The following is a 19710-nucleotide window of genomic DNA, read 5'->3' as shown; positions in this document are numbered from 1 at the left end:
ACCTTTTTTTTTTTTTTTTTTAAATTTAATTTTATTTGTGAACATACTGTACAGAGGGGTTACAATTACATGGGCAGGATAATGCGTACATTTCTTACCAAGCATTGCACCCTCCTCCTTTTGGACCTTTTATAATAAATGATTGTTGGAGTTTGTTGAAGGCCTTTTCTGCATCTTTGAGGTGATATATGACTTTTTTTTTTGTGGTGGGTTGTGGAGCTTGAACTCTGGACTTGGGTGCTGTCCCTAAGGTCTTCAGCTCAAGGCCAGTGCTCTACCACTTGAGCCACAGCACCACTTCTGGTTTTCTGAGATAAGTGTCTCATGGACTTGACTGCCCTGGCTGTGGCTGGCTTTGAACAGCAGTCATCAGATTACAGATTCCTGAGTAGCTAGGATTACAGGCATTAGCCATTGATATCTGACTTTTTGTTTTGTTTTTTTTGTTGTTGGTGGTGGTTGTGGGGCTTGAAGTCTGGGCCCGAGTGCTGCCCCTCAGCCCTTTAGCTCAAGGCTAGTACTCTACCACTTGAGTCACAGGGCCACTTCCAGATTTTTTTTTTTTTTTTTTTTGGTCAGTTATGGGGCTTGAACATCTAGGCTTGGGCACTGTCCCTGTGCTCTTCAGCTCAAGGTGAGCACTCTACCACTTGAGCCACAGTGCCACTTCTAGATTTCTGGTGGTTTATTGGAGATAAGAGTCTCAAAGACTTTCCTGCCCAAGCTGGCTTTGAACCACAATCTTCAGATCTCAGCTGACTGAGTAGCTAGGATTACAGGAGTGAGCCACTGGTGCCTGGGGCGTGTGTGTATATGGTGGGAGGGCATCTCAGGGCTTGGGCACTGTCCCTGAGCTCTTTTTGCTCAAGTCAAGCATTCTACCACTTTGAGCCACAGTTCTACTTCCTGTTTTCTGGAGGTTAATTAGACTTTCCTGCCTAGGCTAGCTTTGAACCTGAATCCTCTGTTCTAAGCCTCTTGAGTTAGGATGACACCTGTGAGCCACCAGTGCTGAGCTGATCATTTGATTCTTGTTTTGGCTCTGTTAATGTGGTATATTGTGTTTATTGATTTATATAAATTAAATTAGCCTTAAATCTGGGATAAAATTGATTTCATCATAATGAGTGTGGTTCCCCCCTCTCCCCCCCCCCCCCCCCCCAGTCCTGAGGCTTGAACTCTGGGTCAGGGTGCTGTCTCTGAGCTCCTTTTATTCAAGGCTAGTACTCTACTGCTTGAGTCCCACAGCACCGCTTTCAACTTTTTTTCTGTGATTAATTAGAGATAAGAGTCTCTTGGACTTTACTGCCCAGGTTGGGTTCAAACCTGATCCTCAGGACTCTTGAGTAGCCAGGATTACAGGCATGAGCCACCGGTGCATGGGTTGAGTGATTTTTTTTTTTATTAGTAGTTAAATTTTGTTGGCAAGTATAGACCAGAGATTGGCCTATACCCACCTCCATCCTTTCTTGTTATTATAAAAATGATGTACAGAGCTGGGAATGTGGGAATGAAGCCCTTAGTACCACATAAATAGAAAAAGCCAGAGTAGGCAGCTCAAGTGGTAGAGTGCTAGTCTTGAGCAAAAGAAGCTCAGGGACGGTACCTAGGCCCTAAGTTTAAGCCCCAGAACTGGCAAAAAGAAGAAAAAAGAAAAAAGAAAAAGTAATATACAGAGGGGTTGCAGTTACATAAGTCAGGTGAAGAGCATATTTCTAACAAAGGCTGGTGGCTCATGTCTATAATCCTAGCTAGTCAGGAGGCTGAGATCTGAGGATTACAGTTCAGTGCCAGCTCAGGCAGGAAAGTCTGTAAACAAACACTCCCCTGCCCCCCTCCCAGTTGTGGGGCTTGAACTCTGGACCTGGGCCGTGTCCCTCAGCTCTTCAGATCAAGGCTAGCACTCTACCACTTGAGCCACGTACCACTTGCAGTTTCTCGTGGTTAATTGGAGAGAAGAGTCTCACAGACTTTCCTTGCCTGGGCTGGCTTTGAATCGTGATCCTCTGATCTCAGCCTCCTGAGTAGCTAGGATTACAGGCGTGAGCCACCAGCGCCCGGCATCTGTGAGACTCTTTTTTTTTTTTTTTTGGTCGGTCATGGGGCTTGAACTCTGGGCCTGGGTGCTGTCCCTTAGCTCTTCAGCTCAAGGTGAACACTCTACCACTTGAGCTACAGTGCTACTTCCGGTTTTCTAGTGGTTTATTGGAGATAGGAGTCTCATGGTCTTTCCTGCCCTGGCTGGCTTTGAACCATGATCCTCAGATTTCAGTCTCCTGAGTAGCTAGAATTACAGGCGTGAGCCACCAGTGCCCAGCTTTGTGAGACTCTTATCTCCAATGAGCCACCAGAAAACTGGAATTGGCACTGAGGCTCAAAGAGGTAGTGCATTAGCCTTGAATGAAAAAGCTCAGACATAGCACCCAGGCCTTGAGTTCAGGCCCCACAACCAACCCTCCCCCAACCCCCCCCCAAAAAGAGTACATTTCTTCTTGGATAATGTCACCCCTTCCCTCACTCTCTCCCAGTTTTTTCAACCATCCCACCCACAAGTTGTATAGTTCATTTTCAGCATAGTGTCCAGTGAGTTCCATTACTGCATTTGTTCACCTTTTGTCTATAGTTCTCTTTTTTCGTTGGGTCCCTACCTGGTTTTGAGATGAATGTAATGCTGGTTTCATAGAATGAGTTACTAGTGATCCTTCCATTTCTACACCATGGAAAAGTTTTTTGTTTTTTGTTTTTTGTTTTTGCCAGTCCTGGGCTTGAACTCTAGTTCTGGGAGCTGTCCCTCAGCTCTTCAGCTCAAGGCTAGCGCTCTACCACTTGAGCCACAGCACCACTTCTGGCTTTTTCTGCTTATGTGGTGCTGAGGAATCGAACCCAGGGCCTCATGCATGCAAGGCAAGCACTCTACTACGGAGCCACCTTCCCAGCCCCCACCATGGAAAAGTTTGAGGAGTACTGGTGTCAGTTCTTTTTTTTTTTTTAATTAAAAAATTTTATTTTTTATTGTGAAAATACTGTACAGAGAGGTTACAATTACATGGGCAAGATAATGAGTATGTTTCTTATCAAGCATTGTAGCCTCCTCCTTTGTTTCCCCTTCCCATCCCCCCCCCCCCCCCCAGTCAGTTCTTTAATGGTCTTATAGAATTTAGGTGTGAATCCCTTGGGACCTGGACTTTTCCCTGTTGGGAAACTTTTTATTATTTCCTTGGTCTCATTGCTTGTTATAAAGTCTAAGTGGCTTATAACTTCTTGTTCCACTTAGGCAACTCATATGTCTAGGAATTTATCCATTTCTACAAGATTTTCCATCTTCCTTGAGAATAGGTTTTGAAAATAGTCCCACATAATCTGTTGAATATCTTGGATGTTTGTTGCAACGTTTCCTTTTTCATCTCTAATTTTGTTGATTTGGGTCTCTTCTCTCCTTTTACTTATCAAATTAACTAGGGATTTGTCAATCTTATTAACTTTTTCAAAGAACCAACTTTTTTGTCTCCAGCCTCAGGGGTGGAATGAAGTTTCACTGATCTTCTCTCTGCCTACATGGGATTTGATAGTGGGACGCTCACCCTGGTGGTGGTGGTAGGGGCCTCCATCTCTTAAATTTCCACAGAGCCTTCCTCATGCAGCCACCTACATGATAGTAAGAGCCACATTTCTGTAGTGTTATAACATTCTTGGCCCTCCTTTGAGAATGTCCAGGACTTGTGACTAGTAGGGCCTTACATTCCAAGTTTCTTTTTTTTTTTTTTTGCGGGTGGGGGGGGTCCCCGTCGTGGGGCCTGAACTCTGGACCTGGGCGCTGTCTCTCAGCTCTTCAACTCAAGGCTAGCGCTCTACCACTTGAGCCACAGTGCCACTTCCGGCTTTTTCCTTTTTGCTTATATGGGGCTAAGGAATCAAACCCAGGGCCTCATGCATGCAAGGCAAGCGCTCTACCACTGAGCCACCTTCCCAGCCCGATTCCAAGTTTCTTATATCTATTGCTACTTCCTCAGTAGTCTCTCACCCTTCTCACCCTTTGGTTCCACAGAGCTGCGGTGCAACCCTGGGCAGTTTGCCTGTCGGAGTGGTGCCATCCATTGCATCCCCCTCCTGTGGCAGTGTGACGGCTTGGCAGCCTGTGAGGATAAGAGCGATGAAGCTGACTGTCCAGGTGAGTGTGTGAGTGTACCTATGGCCCACTTGTTTGTCCTAGTTGACATGAAGGGTGGAAAGGTGTGACCTGGTAATCTGTGTAGTCTCTACCTCTCTTTTTCAGAAGCCAAATTCCTAGCATAGGCCCTCAGATCTCACGCTGACAGGGCTCGAGGTATGGGGGGCGAGGCGAAATGATGCCAGCCCTGAGATCTGGTGACTCCTAGAGGTGTGTGCCCTTGGTACCTCTCTGATCTTCTCCTTGCTCTGGCTCTGGCTATAGTCCTGATGATTTTGTCCTTGCAAACTGGCTTTGGCAGTCTTGGTGTGGGTTCCTAAAACTGTTTGACAAGGCAACAAAAAGTCTGAACTATTCGTTCTCAGCTTGGGGTAGGTGGGAAGGATAGCTTCTTGTTTGTGGATGTGGATGTGGATGTATGTAAGATACACATACATGTACATGCTTCATGATCATAGATGGAGCCAGGCTCTGGCTCACACCTGTAATCCTGGCTACTGTGGAGGCTGAGACCTAAGGATCATTGTTTGACGCAAGCTCAGGTAATAAAGTCCTTGAGCCCCTTATTTCCATTTAACCACTAGAAAACTGGAGGTGGAGCTGTGGCTTAAAGTGGTAGAGCACTAGCCTTGAGCAAAAAAGTTTAGGGACAGAACTCAGGTCCTGAGTTCAAGCCCCATGACCACCACCAACAACAACAACAAAAAAGATCACAGATAGTTTTCATAAAGAGGAAGCTGAGTCTTATCTCAATTCAAAAATTTCTGTCCTGAGCTTTCTAGCTCAGCTTTCAAGTTCTTTCACTAACGTATAATTCATCAATCTGATTTATTATTTTTATTGTTGTTGGTGGTGGTCATGAGGCTTAGACTCAGGGGCTTGAGTGCTGTCCCTGAGCTTTTTCTGCTCAGGGATATACTCTACCCCTTTGAGCCACAGCTCTACTTCGTTTGATGATTAATTGGAGATAAGAGTCTCATAGACATTCCTGCCCAAGTTGGTTTCAAACCATCATCCTCAGATCTCAGCCTTCTAAGTAGCTAGGATTATAGATGAGAACCACCAATGCCCAGCTGATTTATCATTCTTTTCCCTTCAGTGGCTCAGCTGAAATGTTTCCTTTCCCCAACACATTAACAATTGCTTAGCTGCATGCTGCCTTTATTTCGTTTTGCTTTCCTCAAATTCCCTTGTTTTGTTTCTTTTTAGACAGACCTTGGAACCTTGCAAGGCTTGCCTCAGATCTTACCACAGTGAGAGAGTGTTTCTGTCCCTCTGGTTGAGTTGGCTTTTGCCAGCACTTGATCTGTCCTTACATGAGTCATTAGTTTTCCCCCCTTTTGAGGCCCACTCTTGATCTCTTCTTATAGTTTATAAGCTCCCAAGTACAGGAGACTTTCCCTCTTCCTCATGGGACCTGGCCTAGGGTTAGAAAGTATGCCCTACCACTATAGTGAGCCACATACCTCCTGCTCTTTTTTGTTTGTTATTTTATGGATAGATTATTAAACTTTTTGCCTAGGGTTGATTTCAGATTTTGATCCTCCTACTATGTCTTCCTACTTAGGATCACTGATATGTACTACCACACCTTGCCCTGGCTGTCCTTGAACCTCGGTCTTCCTGATTGCTATCTCAAGTAGCTGGGATTAAAGTCACCACTCACAGTTGAGCATGAAAAATGGGTGATAGGAGCCAGAGTTAATACAACAGTACCCAAGCTGAGGCTGGAGGAAATTCAAGGCCAGCCTATGCTACATAGTAAGATCCTGCTTCAAAAAAGGAAAGGAAAAAAAAAAAGGAAAGAAAATGGGTGGTAGTGTGCTAGATTGCACTCTCAGCATCTTTCCACTCCTTTCTGGGGTCTTCTGTATTTCAGATGCTTTAGTGTGGCCTTGTTTGTGATTATTTGGGTAAATGCCCAGGAGTGAGATTGCTGGATCACAGGCGAGCTCTATGTTCAGTCTTTTGTTGTTGTTGTTGTTGTTATGGTTGTTGTTGTTTTTATTTGTCTCAGGGCTTGAAATCTGGCCTGGATGCTGTCCCTGAGCTCTTCAGCTCAAGGCTAGTGCTCTAACACTTGGACCACAACACCACTTGCAGTTTTTTGGTGGTTAATTGGAGAGAAGAGTCTCACAGACATTCCTGGCCTAGATCTCAGCCTCCTGAGTAGCTAGGATTACAGGCATGAGCCATTGGTGCCCGACTCTTTGTTTAGTCTTTGAGGAACTTCCATACTGTTTTCCAGAGTGGTTGAACCAGTTTACATTCCCACCAAACAGTATAGTAGCAGAACCAACTTTGATATAAATAGAAATGAAAGATGTTTAGGTTTGTTCTTCTTGCCAGGTGCTGGTAGCTTACACCTTTAATCCTAGCTACTTAGAAAGCTGAAATCTGGGAACCACAGGTTCAAAGCCAGCCCAGATAGGAAAGTCCGAGAGACACTTTTTTTTTGGTCAGTCCTGGGACTTGAAGTCTGTCCCCCAGCTCTTCAGCTCAAGGCTAATGCTCTACCACTTGAGCTACAGCACCACTTCTGGTTTTCTGGTGGTTTATTGGAGATAAGAGTTTCGTGGGGGCTGGGATGTAGCTCAGTGGCAAAGCGCTTGCCTAGCAAGTGCAATGTCCTGGGTTTGATCCCCAGTACCAAAAAAGAAAAGACAACAAAAAAAAAGAGTTTCTTGGACTTTTCCTGCTCGGGCTGGCTTTGAACCGGGATCCTCAAATCTTAGCCTCCTGAGTAAGGTAGGATTACAGGCGTGAGCCACTGGCACCCGGCCTGTGAGTCTCTTTATCTCCGCTTAACCACCAGAAAACCAGAAGTGGCACTGTGGCTCAAAGTGGTAGAGCACTAGCATTGAGCCAAAAGAGCTCAGGGACAGTGCTCAGATTCTGAATTCAAGCCCCACAACCGACAAATAAAATAAAAATTGTGTTCTTAATGCTAAAGATGGAACCAAGGGCCACATAAATGCTAATGTATGCACTGCCACTGAGCTACACTCCCAACTTGTTACCTAGGCTTCTGTTTTATTGCTCACAACTGGCACCCTACCACCTGGGCTAGACCTCTGCTTCTGGCTTTTTGCTGGTTAATTGGAGATAAGAGTCTCTTGGATTTATTTTTGCCTAGACTTTCTCTGAACTGTGATCCTCAGATCTTATCTTCTTTAGTAGTTAAGTGTGAGCCACTGCACCCAGCAAATCCTAACATATTTGATGGAAAATAACTTAAAGATTTATTGAGATATTAAAGAAGACTCAAAATAAATAGAAAATGTTCTTGGCTAGGAAGACTCATCATACTAAAGCTTTTTATATTGATCTGTGGATTCAGTACATCTTCATCTAAACCGCCAAAGGATTTTATGGGAAATGTGACAAGATGATTATAAAATGTTGGGAATAGTACAGCAGACCACTTTAAAGAAGGGTGGATATAATACTTACATATGAGGATCAAAGTTTACATTAAAGTTAGCTTGGGGGGGCTGGGAAGGTGGCTCAGTGGTAGAGCGCTTGCCTTGCATGCATGGGGCCCTGGGTTTGATTCCTCAGCACCACATAAGCAAAAAGAAAAAAAGCCGGAAGTGGCACTGTGGCTCAAGTGGTAGAGCGCTAGCCTTCAGCTGAAGAGGCTGAGGGACAACATCCAGACCCAGAGTTCAGGCCCCAGGACCGGACCAAAAAAAAAAAAAAAAAAAGTTAGCTTAGGGAGACATCAACTGGCCCATAAGACAGAAGCTGTCAAATGGGCCGAGGAAGCATGATACATGCTGGTTGGAATTACATGTAACTGGGCACAAGACAGATTTCTCATTCCTGTGACAGTTGGAAAAAGAAAGAAATCAAATCCCTAATTTATAGCATACAAAAATGAGTTTTGGGGTAAATTAAAGAAAAACTAAGGATATTTCTATGACTTCGATAAGCAAAAAATTTTTATTACAAAAATATTAACTTTAAAATAAGAACAACCAATTTTACTAGATTAAAATTAAGATCTATTTATCAAAAAGCCAGGTACAGTGGTTCAAACCTATAATCCTAGAGATTGGGTGATAGAGGTTTGAAGTCAATCCAGGCAAAAGAAGTTTGTGAGACTCCCATCTCAAATAATGGCTGAGCATAGTATCCCTTATCTCTCATTCCAGCAACAAAGAGAAACATAAATATGAGGATAGGAGCCCAGGCCAGCCTGTGCACAAATGTAGACTCTACCTTGAAAGGCAAAAAGGGAAATCATGGCTCAAATGGTAAGAGTGCCTACTAGCAAGTATAAGGACTTTTCAGTCCCCCTAAAAGAAAAGAAAGACCAGCACAAAGTGGAGAGACAATATTTGTAATATTTGTAACCTGTATATAGTGTATATAAAACAGACAAAAGATGTACATAATTTCCTAGAAAAGCAGGGTACTGGTGGTTCATACCTATAATCATGAGGCTGAGAACTGAATATCTATTTGAAGTCAGCCACGGCAGACATTTTTTTTTTTTTTTGGTCTGTCGTGGGCTTGAACTCTGGGCCTGGGCATTGTCCCTCAGCTCTTCAGCTCAAGGCGAGCACTCTACCACTTGAACTACAGCTCTACTTCCGGTTTTCTGGTGGTTTATTGGAGATAGGAGTCTCATGGTCTCTCTTGCCCGGGCTGGCTTTGAACCGCGATCCTCAGATCTCAGCCTCCTGAGTAGCTAGGATTACAGGCGTGAGCCACCAGCGCCCTGCCTTGAAGACACTCTTAATCTTCAATTAACGAGAAAAATGCTGGAAGTGAAAGTGTGGCTCAAATGGTAGAATGCCAGCTGTGAGTTCAAGCTCTAGTGCCACAAAAAAACATTTCCTAGAAAAATCAACACTGATAGTGATTAGACTTAGAAAAAGGTACTCTTACCAGGTGGCTCACACCTGTAATCCTAGCTACTCAGGAGGCTGAGATCTGAAAATCAAAAGTTCGAAGCCAACCAAGGCAGGAAAGCCTATGAGACTCTTATTTCCAATTAACTAATAGAAAACTGGAAGTGGAGCTTTTGGCTCAAGTGGTAGAATACTAGCCTTGAGCAAAAAAATCTCAGGGACAGTGCCCAGGCCCTGAGTTAAAGCCCCACAACTGACAAAACAAACAAAAAACAAAACAAAAAAACTCTTAATGTTTTAAGACTGCAGTAAAATACCGATGTACAAATGCTAAGATTGGCAAAAGGTAAAGGGTTTGCTAGAAGCAAACGTCAGAGAGGATGAACCTTTCATTTGAAGGTTCTTCTCAGAGGTTTGGTGGGCCTTCCTCTGATATATGTATCAGAGGTGCTTAGAGCCCTGTGGGTGTTTTGCTTGGACTAGGCAGGCTTTTCTTGGGGTCTGTAGTTTGGGCTTCAGGGACCTTGGCAAAATAAGTACCTGGGTTTTTGTTTGTTTTTGTTGGTTGTGGGACTTGAAATCTGGGCTTGGGCACTGTCCCTGAGCTCTTCAGCTCAAGGCAAGTGCTCTACCATTTGAGCCATAGTGCCACTTACAGTTTTCTGGTGGTTTATTGGAGATAAGAGTCTCATGGCCTTTCCTGCCCAGGCTGGATTTTGAACCATGATCCTCAGATTTCAGTCTCCTGAGTAGCTAGGATTACAGGCTTGAACCACTGTACCTGGCAGTACTTAGGGTTTATCTCCCCTCTCAGACTAAAGAATCCTAACTTTGAACTCAACTGGTATTCTCAACAAGGAGACCTCCTATTCACACTAGTGAATCACCAATGGTATGTAAAGGGACCTGGGTATGTCTAGCTGCTCATTTACCATCCCCATTAAAAATGAGGGATTGGGCTGGGAAGGTGGCTCAGTGGTAGAGTGCTTGCCTTGCATGCCTGAGGCCCTGGGTTCGATTCCTCAGCACCACATAAGCAAAAAGAAAAAAATCCGGAAGTGGAGCTATGGCTCAAATGGTAGAGTGCTAGCCTTGAGCTGAAGAGCTGAGGGACAGCGCCCAGGCCTAGAGTTCAGGCCCCACGACCAGACCCCCCGCCCCCCAAAAATAATAAAAATAAAAATGAGGGATTACAGATTTGCGCTGATCACCTTTACCTGGACCCACTAGCTGATCATATTGTGCCACAGTTATTTTGTGTGTTTTTCTTAATTCAAAGTGTGTTATGGATATGACATTTCTCCTAGCTGCTCTCATCTAACAATGTGAATGCAGTTTGCACATGTAAGAAATTAACTATAATATCATTTACATAGTCCAAATTTAAACTTTTTATCATCCTAGACTTATAAATCTGTGATTCATTCAAGAATTACATATTATATTTTATTGATTTCTTGCTTTGTTCTTTAATCTGGAAGCCTTCTACAGTCAGTATTGGGAATAAGAATGGGTCTTTCATGACATGTACATACATTTTTTGTTTTACTTTTTTTTATTGTGAAGATACTGTACAGAGGAGTTACAATTACATGGGCAAGATAATGAGTACATTTCTTATCAAGCATTGTAGCCTTCTCTTTTGTTTCCCCGACATGTACATACGTATACACATACATATGTATATAGAAAGTATGTATGTGTTTGTGCAAATATATATATATAAGATATATATATATGATATATATAAGATATATATAAATAAGATATATATAAGATATATATATATATATATATATATATCTTACATATATATCCCTCCTCCTTTCCTCCCATAGTAGGGCTTGAACTCAGGGCCTGTTGTTCCTCAGCTTTTTTTTGCTCTACCTCTTGAGCCATAGTTCCACTTCTGGCTTTTTGCTAGGTTTATTGGAAATAAGAGTCTTACAACTTCCCTGCCTGGGCTGGCTATTTTTTTCTTTTCTTGTCATTTGTGGGGCTTGAACTCTGGGCTTGGGCACTGTCCCTTAGCTCTTCAGCTAAGGTGAGCACTCTGCCTTGTGAGCCACAGTGCTACTTCCAGTTTTCTAGTGGTTTATTGGAGGTAAGAGTCTTTCTTGCCTGGGCTGGCTTTGAACCATGATCCTCAGATCTCAGCCTCCTGAGTAGCTAGGATTACAAGCATGAGCCACCAGCACCCAGCGTGGGCTGGCTTTTGAACTGTGTGTGTGCGTGTGTGCGCACACGCACGCGTGTAAGTGGTGGTCTGGGCTTGTTCTCAGGGCCTGAACAGTGTCACTGAACTTCTTTGCTCAAGGCTATCACTCTACTACTTGACTAGAGCTCCACTTAGGCTCTTCTAAATTGTTAGTCTCATAGGCTTTCCTACCTGGGCTGGCTTCAAACCACAATGCTCAGATCTCAGCCTCCTTAGTAGCTAGTATTACAGGCATGAGCTACCTGGTGACATTGACATATTTGGAGAGTATAGGCTGTGTTGTTTTGTAAAATCTCCTTAGTTTAGATTTGTCTGTTTGTTCACAATTTTTTTTTGTATTAAGCAGGAATACTACATGCCACATGCTACTTGGCATGAGGTTAGTTTGTCTTATTAGTAACGATGGGTTTCTTCAATTGACTACACTAATATCTATTAGAAGTTACTATTGTGAATATTATTCCCCTGTCATAATAAAAAAGCAGTTTGTGAATAGGCATTGAGAAAGTAAGCCGTAGAATAGTGTTCGAATCCCCTCCCACCAAGTTGTGTTCATTTGTATTGATGATTTTTATCTGCATCCACCTCAACAGTAATGGTTGAAAACCCATGATTTCTGTAATTGTCACACACACCACATTTTATAAGTGACACTCTGTTTTGTTTTGTCTGTTTTGTTTAGACAAGATCTCACTATGAAGCCCAGATATCTCGATCCTTCTGCCTCATCCTCTTGAGTGTTGGGATTATAGGTATGTGCCACCACACTTGGCAATGATCCTCTTTTTATAAAAAAATTTCCTACTTCTTCATTGCTTTCTGGCAGTACAAGGTGCTTCAGGTTCATCTTTTACTTTACCTGCCCAGCATGGACTCAGCCATTTTTCCCCAGAAGTATGCTTCTATTACGGGGAGTGGTATTGACAAACACTTAACATCTCAGTGATGGCTGAGCTCATTTTTACTAGAACACCTGTTGTTTTGTCTATGGATAGAGCTAGACACCTTTTTGTTGTTCCCAGTTGCAGTGGATTGAGGAACACATATTTGGTTGCAACATGGCAGTGGAACTTAAAACTGCAGCTCCTGTGTTTTTAACTACTGATCAGGGTGTTGTTAAAATATCCACACAAGTTTATGGACCTATATCTAAATCTACAGTAGGATTAATTATAGGAAGAAGTAGTTGGACTTTAAAGCCCTAAAAGTTCATGTATGATTGACAAGGATTATGGCCTCAGCATTGTCTCCATTGCACATCAAAGCAGGAGACAGAATTGCCCAGATTGCTCCCATATAAGGACCCCCCCCTACCCTCCCATCCCCCACATGAATAATCAGCAGGAAGGAGGCTTTGGCAGCACCAACAAACAAATTTGGTACAATATTATCATTGGGCCTGGCTACTCTGAGTGCAATCTCATCATGAATCATAAAAGGTTTAGAGGATTTATAGATACCTGAGCAGATGTAACTGTTATTGCTCAAAAACACTGGCCTGTTAATTGGAAAAAGGAGAGAAAGGGCATTCAGATGTCAGGAGTAGGGAGTGAGAAGTGGGGCCTCCATACTGACCTCTACAGGGCTAATTTCTCCATATCCTTTCTTTTTACTTGTATTCCTGACTGCTAGCAACATGCTCACCAGCTCAAGATACCTGGCCCCTTTGCTTTGAGTTAACCCTATTAATTACCCTGGCAGTCCTGAAGTGTGTCCTGGTGCCTATTTCTGGATCACAAACTCTTCAGCGTTTCAAATTCTTCAGTTCTCTGTTGTTCACCATGAGCCCCGTGCCCCATGTTGGGTGCCAGATATCATAAGGATTTAAACCTGTATGGTTGGTTCCAGGTCCTTCCTCCCACAATACCTTTTTTATTATTAGCTCATATTTATTGATCCATCTGATTGTATTCTACATAAGAGTTCTTACCTCCCATTTCATATTTATTTCTTCTTTTTTCACAGCAAGACCCTGGTCCCCACATCTTCCATGTATTTACAAATTTGGCTAATTCTACAATGAATGCAAAATAGTTTTGAGCTTAGACTAGCCTCTCTATATCTACTAGCAATCCACATCTGAGGATTCTACCAATCACAGACCAAAAATATTTGTAGAAAATACTGTGCCTTTACTCAGCATGTACAGGCTTTGTTCCTTGTCTTCACTTCCTAAACAATATAGTCCAACAACCATTCATAGCAGTTATATTATGTTAGGTATTATAAGTCATCTAGAGATGATTGCCAAGTATATAGAAAATTGTAGGAAGGTTATATGCAAATACTACACCATTTTATTCAAGGGACTTGGGGGCTCTTGGATTTGTGGGTTCTGTAAGGGAATAAGGATACTGGGACAATCCCCAATTTTGAGGAATGGCTGTACTACACTACAATACCACTGCTCATAACAAACCTGCTAAGTCAATTTCAGCAAATATATTTGTAGGGCTGGGAAGGTGGCTCAGTGGTAGAGTGCTTGCTTTGCATGCATGAGGCCCTGGGCTCAATTCCTCAGCACCACATAAGCAGAAAAAGCCAGAAATGGAACTGTGGCTCAAATGGTAGAGCCTTGAGCTGAAGAGCTTGAGGGATAGTGCCTAGGCCCAGAGTTCAGGCCCCATGACCGACAAAAAAAAAGTCACTAGAATCACTGCTTTCTTCTTTGTGGTGTTAACATTTGGGTCTTGTTTGTAATTGGTCATACTTTCATCTCATATTAATTCAAAGTTTTGAGCTGTGATTCATTTACTGTAAAAGTCATCTCTTTAAAATATACAGCTGCATTTTTGTTTTGTTTTAAGTATATTCACAAGGTTGTGTAGATATTTAATTTACTTTTGAAATATAAAAAAATATAGGCAGCTGGGTACCAGTGGCACATACCTGTAATCCTAGCTGCTTAGAAGGCTGAGATCTAAGGATCACAGTTTGAAGCCAGCCCAGGCAAGAAAGTCTGTGAGACTCTTATCTCCGAATAAAACTACTCAGAAAAGCCGGAAGTGCATTGTGGTCCAAGTGTTAGAGCACTCGCCTTGAGCTCTGGATCCTATATGAAAATATCATATGAAACATGCTAATAAAAATACCAAATAAGGGGGGGCGAATGGTGGGGGAATGGGAAGGGGAAACAAAGGAGGAGGCAACAATGCTTGATAAGAAATGTACTCATTATCTTGCCCATGTAATTGTAACCCTCTGTATGGTATTTTCACAATAATAATAATAAAAATAACTTGAGGGGTGGAAATGAGGGAGGGGGTAAAAAGTTTGACATGTTATGTATTCACTACCTTACCCTGACTGCAACCCCTTCAATACATCACCTTGACAATAAAATTTAATTACAAACTAAAACAAAAAACCAAATTATCTGGGCACCAGTGGCTCATGCCTGTATCCTAGCTACTCAAGAGGCTGAGATCTGAGGGTAATGTTTGAAGCCAGCTCATACAGGAAAGTTAATGAAACTTAATCTCCAAATAATCACAGAAAAAGCCAGAAGTGGTACTATGGCTCAAAGTGGTAAAGTGCTAGACATGAGCAAAAGGAGCCCAGGGACAGTTCCCAGGTCCAGAGTTCAAGCCCAGGAATGTGACTTAGTGGTAGAGTACATGCCTAGCTAGCATGCATGAAGCCCTGGGTTCAATTCCTCAGTAGCACATAAAAAGAAAAGGCCAAAAGTGGTTCTGTGGCACAAGTGGTACAGTGCTAGCCTTGAACAAAAGAAGCCCAGGGACAGTGCCCAGGCTCTGAGTTAAAGCCCCAAAATTGGGGGGGGGAGGCGGAGAATAAGTTATAGGAAAAAGAAAAGAACTTATTTCCTTTCTTGACCCTTTATTGTGTCCCTACTCATAAGATTAAGGTAATTTAATTAGTTTTTAACTTTTCAGTTTTTTTTTTGCCAAAATAAGCACATATATCACATATTTGTACACACACACTCATACAGTTTCTTTCTCTGTACCCATTTTTTCCTTTCTTATTTCTTTTTTTTTTGTTGTTGTTGTTGTTGTTGGTCATGGGGCCTGAACTCAGGTTTTGGGCACTGTCCCTGAGATTTTTCAATCACGGTTAGTGCTCTACCACTTTAAGCCATGATGTCACTTCTGGTTTTCTGGTAATAGTCTGATAATAGTCTCATGGACTTTTGTGCCCAGGCTGGTATTGAACTGCAATCCTCAGATCTCAGCTTCTCGAGTAGCTAGGATTATAGGTGTGAACCACCAGCACCCAGCTGCCCATTCTTTCTTATATCAAAAAGCATCTTAGAGCCTGTGAGTGTAGCTCAGTGGTAGAGCATTTGCTTAGCATAGTCAAGGCCTAGGGTTTGTTCCTTAGTACATACATACACACAAAAAAAAGTCTTACAATGTGATTTCTACAAAGTGTGAATTACACTATGATTATTCTTGAAATTTCTTTCTAAATAGTTCCAAGTTTTTTTCTCTTTTTTTGGAGAAGGAGTTGATATGAGAGTTTGAACTTAGGCATCATGCTTAAATAATAAGTACTATATCACTTGAGCTAAACCTCCAGCCTGACTCTTTGCTGGTTATTTTGGAAATGGAGTCTCCTGGACTTTTCTGTCCAGTCTGACCTTGCACCTTGATCCTCCACATCTAATCTTTTTTTTTTTTTTTTGGGTCCGGTCGTGGGGCCTGAACTCTGGGCCTGGGCGCTGTCCCTCAGCTCTTCAGCTCAAGGCTAGCACTCCACCACTTGAGCCACAGCACCACTTTCAGCTTTTTTCTTTTTGCTTATGTGGTGCTGAGGAATCGAACCCAGGGCCTCATGCATGCAAGGCAAGTGCTCTACCACTGACCAACCTTCCCAGCCCCTCCACATCTAATCTTATGAGTATAGCTAGTATTACAGGAGTGAGTCACATGTACCTAGTTTTTTCCTCCTCCTCCTTTTTTTTTTTTTACAGCTACTTTGAACTCCACTTCAAGATTCTACCATAACTTCAATCCTGTATGGGGGCCTTTCAGTTGTTCTCATTAATCTGCTATTAAAAATGATACCAATATTGCCAAAAAAAAAAGAAGAAGTGCACTCATTATCTAACTTACAAAATGGTAGCACCTTAATAATAAAATTATAAAGAAAAAAAGATGCCAAACAGCACAAAGACACTCAACAAAAGAAGATAATCTTTGGATGTCAGTGGCTTATGCCTATAATTCTAGCTACTCAGAAAGCTGAGACCTGAAGATCAAAGTTCAAAGCCAGCCCAGGCATGAAAGTCTTATTTCCAATTAACCAACAAAAATCTGGAAGTAGAACTGTGGCTCAAGTGGTAAAGCACTTTACTGATGAGAGGGAAGAGAAATAGATTCTGAGAGCAGGTGGGAGCAAGTGAGAGGGGAAGTGTGCCTAGGGGGAGGATAAAGAAAATTGAAGCTGATCCCTAGTGGCTCACAGCTGTAATCCTAGCTACTCAATAGGCTGAGATAGGATCACAGTTCAAAGCCAGCCCAGGAAAGTTCATGATATTATTATCTCCTAGTAACTACCAAAAAAGATTGGAATTGGGCCTTAAGTGATAGAATAGTAGCCTTGAGCAAAAAAGCTCAAGGACAGTGCCCAGACCTGAGTTCAAGCCCCAGGATCAGCATGCGCACACACACACACACACACACACACACACAGATGTCAAAATAAATAGTCTTGGGTATACTATCACTCTTCCCCCTCTGAATTGTTGGAATATATCTTTCCTATAAGATTCCTAAATGCAGTATCACTGGGTAAATGTATTTGTAATTTTAAGTATTGCCAGATTCTATTTTCTGCCCATCTTGTTATTGGCTCAAGATTTGGCTTAATGTCCTAAGACTAGAGTGATCTATTTCTGCAGTGAAACAATTTCTTTTTTTCCTTTTTCTTTTTTTTTTTTTGTGTGTGTGTATTATGGGGCTTGAACTCTGGGCCTGGGTGCTGTCCCTCAGCTCTTCAGTTTGAGGTGAGTGCTCTATCACTTGAGCCACAGTGCTACTTCTGGTTTTTCTGGTGATTAATTATAGATAAGAGTCTCAGGGACTTTACTGCTGGGGCTGGCTTTTGAACTGAGATCCTCAGATCTCAGCCTCCTGAGTAGCTAGGATTACAGGCATGAGCCACTGACCCTCGGCTCAGTGAAATAATTTCAAGGCTGGTTAATTTCAAGGCTAGTTAACTGGAGACTTGTCTGTCTGAGGTGACTTTGAACTGCAATCCTTGGACCTCAGCTTCCTAGAATTATTGGTGTGAGCATTCAGCTTTCATTCAGCATTTTTCAAGAGGGCTTCTGCTTTTAGTCTAATTGCCAGATCATTTGTCTTGGCTCCTCCTTCTCTCTGCTTCCCTGACAGTCTGCCCTCAGGGCCTCAGCCTCACTTTTCACATGTGTCTCCTGAAGTGTGTTGAGGTTACTCATTGGCTGTACAAAGGTGGTGAAAGATGAAGGCCTTCTGGGATATTCTTACTGATATGGAGAATAGCCAGGGTAAACTCCAAGCCAGGATATAACATCAACAATGCGCCCTGGGATCCTGGCCTTCCCAGTGCAATTTCCATGTGCAATATGCAATAGACTTCAGAGTTCTTCACTGCCTGGGGTACCTGCAGGCTCCTAAATGCAGAGTTGCTGAGGCTTCTCCCAACTCTCCTCCCACTGTCTGTGCCTGACCTCATTGCCAGAGTAGGAGGTTCTTCTAGTCCCTGACTTCTAGAACAAGCAGTTAGTCACTCTCACAGGGAGTGTAGAATCTATACCAGTTTGGCCTTGGTGACATGGGCTTTCTGTTCTTCTCCTGTAAAAATTTGGTGTGGTATATTATATTTCTTTGTAGTTTTTATAGGAAAATTTGGCTTAGAAAAGATTGTTTTGGGGCCTGGGAAGGTGGCTCAGTGGTAGAGCGCTTGCCTTGCATGTATGAGGCCCTGGGTTCAATTCCTCAGCACCACATAAGCAAAAAGAAAAAAGCCGGAAGTGGTGCTGTGGCTCAAGTGGTAGAGTGCTAGCATTGAGCTGAAGAGCTGAGGGACAGTGCCCAGGCCCAGAGTTCAGGCCCCATGACCGGACGCCCCCCCCCCCAAAAAAAGAAATGATTGTTTTGGGTTAGGAGTGTGGCTTAATGGTAGAGTGCTTGCCTAGAATGCATGAGGCTCTGGGTTCAATTCCTTGGTACCACATAAACAAGAAATAAAATTAAAATTTCAAAAAAGATTGTTTTATTTTGTGCCAGTCCTAGGGCTTGAACTCAGAGTGTAGGTATTGTTCCTGAGTTGTTGGTTTTTGTTTTTGTTTTTTTCTTTTTCTTAAAGCTAGCACTCTACCACTTGAACCATAGTTCCATTTGCGGCTTTTTTGGTAGTTAATTGGAAATAAAAGGCTCATAGACTTTCCTACCCCAGCTGGCTTTGAACCACAGTCCTCAGATCTCAGCCTCCTAAGTAGCTAGGATTACAAATATGAGCCACCAGTAGCCAGCTAGAAGTTTTTATAGACTTACCATGGTCATAGAGATGGTCCTGCTGGCTTCATTCCTAACTTGGAGACAATCTGAGACACAATTTTGCTATGGATCCTAGGCTGTCCTCTGACTTGCTGGCAAAGGCCTGTGTGTTGGCAGGCATGGGATGAATGTTGAATATGTGAGGTGATAAATGTGAGTGTGTAGGAAGAGAGCCAGTAGAAATAAGGGCTGCAAAGTTGTCCCTTGAGCCATAGGAAAAGCCATTCAGCACAGAATTCCCCTGAAGACCATTTGGCTTTCTGGTTACTTAAATATTCCACCTAGTTCCCACTCCCAGGCTACGAATGGCTTCAATCTGTCAGCATCCACATACCTGTCTTCAGTGTCCGTGTGACTAACCAAGCAATCTCTCTGAGGAACCTTTTCCTTCTTTCCCCCTTCCTTTGTCCTGGATTCATCTTTGTGTGAGCAATTTGCCAGGTACTGAGTGTGGTTTGGGGAAGCTGCCAAGATACCAAGTGAAATCACAGGTCTTGCTCCATTGAGCTGACAGAAGGGAGATGTGCAATTTAGGTAGAGTAAAATATGCTTTAGCAATACCTGGGCTTGTCCCACATGTGCCTGCCTTTGCCCTTTTCCCTCTGCTGTAGAACCCTTCTGTCCCCCCCCCCCCACTCCCCGCCCCTAAACTTCCTGTCTGAAGTCTGGCCATGGCTCAAAAGCTGCCAGCATGGGTGGGGGCGGGGGGGGTGTTGAGGGGGTGCTCTTCCCTTCCCTAGCCAGCACTTGGACACCTGTACCAATGGGCTTCCTCTGTCTGCCTCTTGTGTCACAACCCATTGCTAGGGTGGGATGCTTTAGGACAAGAGATAGGATGCTCAGTCATGGAGAGCAGCATCAAATCAGGCCTGTCTTTGTGATGGGCTGTCCCACTAGCATGGCAATAACCAAGGTCATTACTTTGTATTTTGCATCAGTTAGGTACTCTTGTATCACTGA

The 19710-nt window shown here is 43.0% G+C and overlaps 1 protein-coding gene across 7 annotated transcripts in view; it reads left to right on the top strand.

The window, feature by feature from the left end:
* Nucleotides 1-19710, top strand: part of Dgcr2 (DiGeorge syndrome critical region gene 2) — an 80389-nt gene that overhangs the window by 27226 nt on the left and 33453 nt on the right. For 6 of the 7 annotated variants that reach the window (XM_069994321.1, XM_069994320.1, XM_069994326.1 and 3 more), the window contains one exon: nucleotides 4046-4168. In XM_069994321.1, the coding sequence (XP_069850422.1) occupies nucleotides 4046-4168 (123 nt within the window). Of the gene's footprint in view, nucleotides 1-4045; nucleotides 4169-11927; nucleotides 11998-19710 lie in introns of those variants that run through there. The other variant, XM_069994324.1, reaches the window with a different exon arrangement.

The sequence above is a fragment of the Dipodomys merriami genome, unplaced genomic scaffold, assembly GCF_024711535.1.
Source record: "Dipodomys merriami isolate MVZ:Mamm:240054 unplaced genomic scaffold, mDipMer1.0.p SCAF_45, whole genome shotgun sequence".
In the NCBI taxonomy this organism is placed as follows: domain Eukaryota; kingdom Metazoa; phylum Chordata; class Mammalia; order Rodentia; family Heteromyidae; genus Dipodomys; species Dipodomys merriami.
Note: the sequence above shows the minus strand (reverse complement) of the source record. Positions and strands in the feature narration are given on the sequence as shown.